The sequence below is a fragment of the Antrostomus carolinensis genome, unplaced genomic scaffold (assembly GCF_000700745.2).
Source record: "Antrostomus carolinensis isolate BGI_N321 unplaced genomic scaffold, ASM70074v2 scaffold43354, whole genome shotgun sequence".
Taxonomy (NCBI): Eukaryota; Metazoa; Chordata; class Aves; order Caprimulgiformes; family Caprimulgidae; genus Antrostomus; species Antrostomus carolinensis.
The window spans coordinates 366-1,109 of NW_010312181.1; the positions used below are offsets into that span (position 1 = coordinate 366).

Sequence of the window (744 nt, forward strand, 5' to 3'; positions counted from 1 at the left end):
CAGACTGGGAACAGGTCAGAGACTGCTGGGCCCTCCTGGGGCAGGGTTGTCACAGGGGAAGATGTTGTGCTCCCCTACCTGCCTTGGTCACTGAGGATGCCAGCGACATCCCACCAGCTGTGAGCTCTTACATTGCATGTGGCATGTCTTCTCCAGGCTCCCCACTGCCTGTGGCACCGGACAAGTGTCAGGGCGAGGGGGGCTTGGACCCTGAGCAGCATGGGGGATGTGGTGGCTGTGCTGGCAGGGGCTCAGTTGCACGGTGCTGTCCTTGTAGGTGGAGCCAGAGGTGGTGGAGCAGCCCCAGGCACCAAGGCTGGAGCCAGAGCTGCCAAATGGCATGGAGAAGGTCCAAGTGAGGGAACCGGAGAGAAAGAGTAAGCTGAACATCGAGGAGCTGAACAGGATTGAGGATGAGGATGTTCTGGATAAGATGGTATCTCTTCTGCTGCTGGGCTCCTGGGGGAAGGTGAGGGGACCCTGAGCTGGTGGCAGAGGGGTGATGCTGACCTTCACCTACTCCTGCAGCTGGATCGGACAATGGACTTTGAGGAGCGGCGACTGATCCGAAACGCCATGCGGGAGCTGCGCCAGCGCAAGCGAGGTACTTGGGGACGGTGACATCCCCCAGGGGCTGGGGCTCTGGCAGTGGTATTGAAGGTGGAGCTGGCAGGGTGCTGGAGTAGGGCCATCTAGCTGTGGTGAAGCAGGAGGGCACGCTGGGTCTTCTGCTGCACCCCTGGC

The 744-nt window shown here is 61.0% G+C and overlaps 1 protein-coding gene across 1 annotated transcript in view; it reads left to right on the plus strand.

The window, feature by feature from the left end:
- Positions 1-277: 277 nt before the first annotated feature.
- SMTN (smoothelin) overlaps positions 278-744 on the plus strand; it is a gene marked incomplete at both ends in the record, with an annotated part of 2,504 nt that continues 2,037 nt past the window's right edge. Inside the window, 2 exons of the mRNA XM_010166953.1 lie at positions 278-436; positions 529-604. Of these exons, the coding sequence (XP_010165255.1) occupies positions 278-436; positions 529-604 (235 nt within the window). The remainder of the gene's footprint in view (positions 437-528; positions 605-744) is intronic.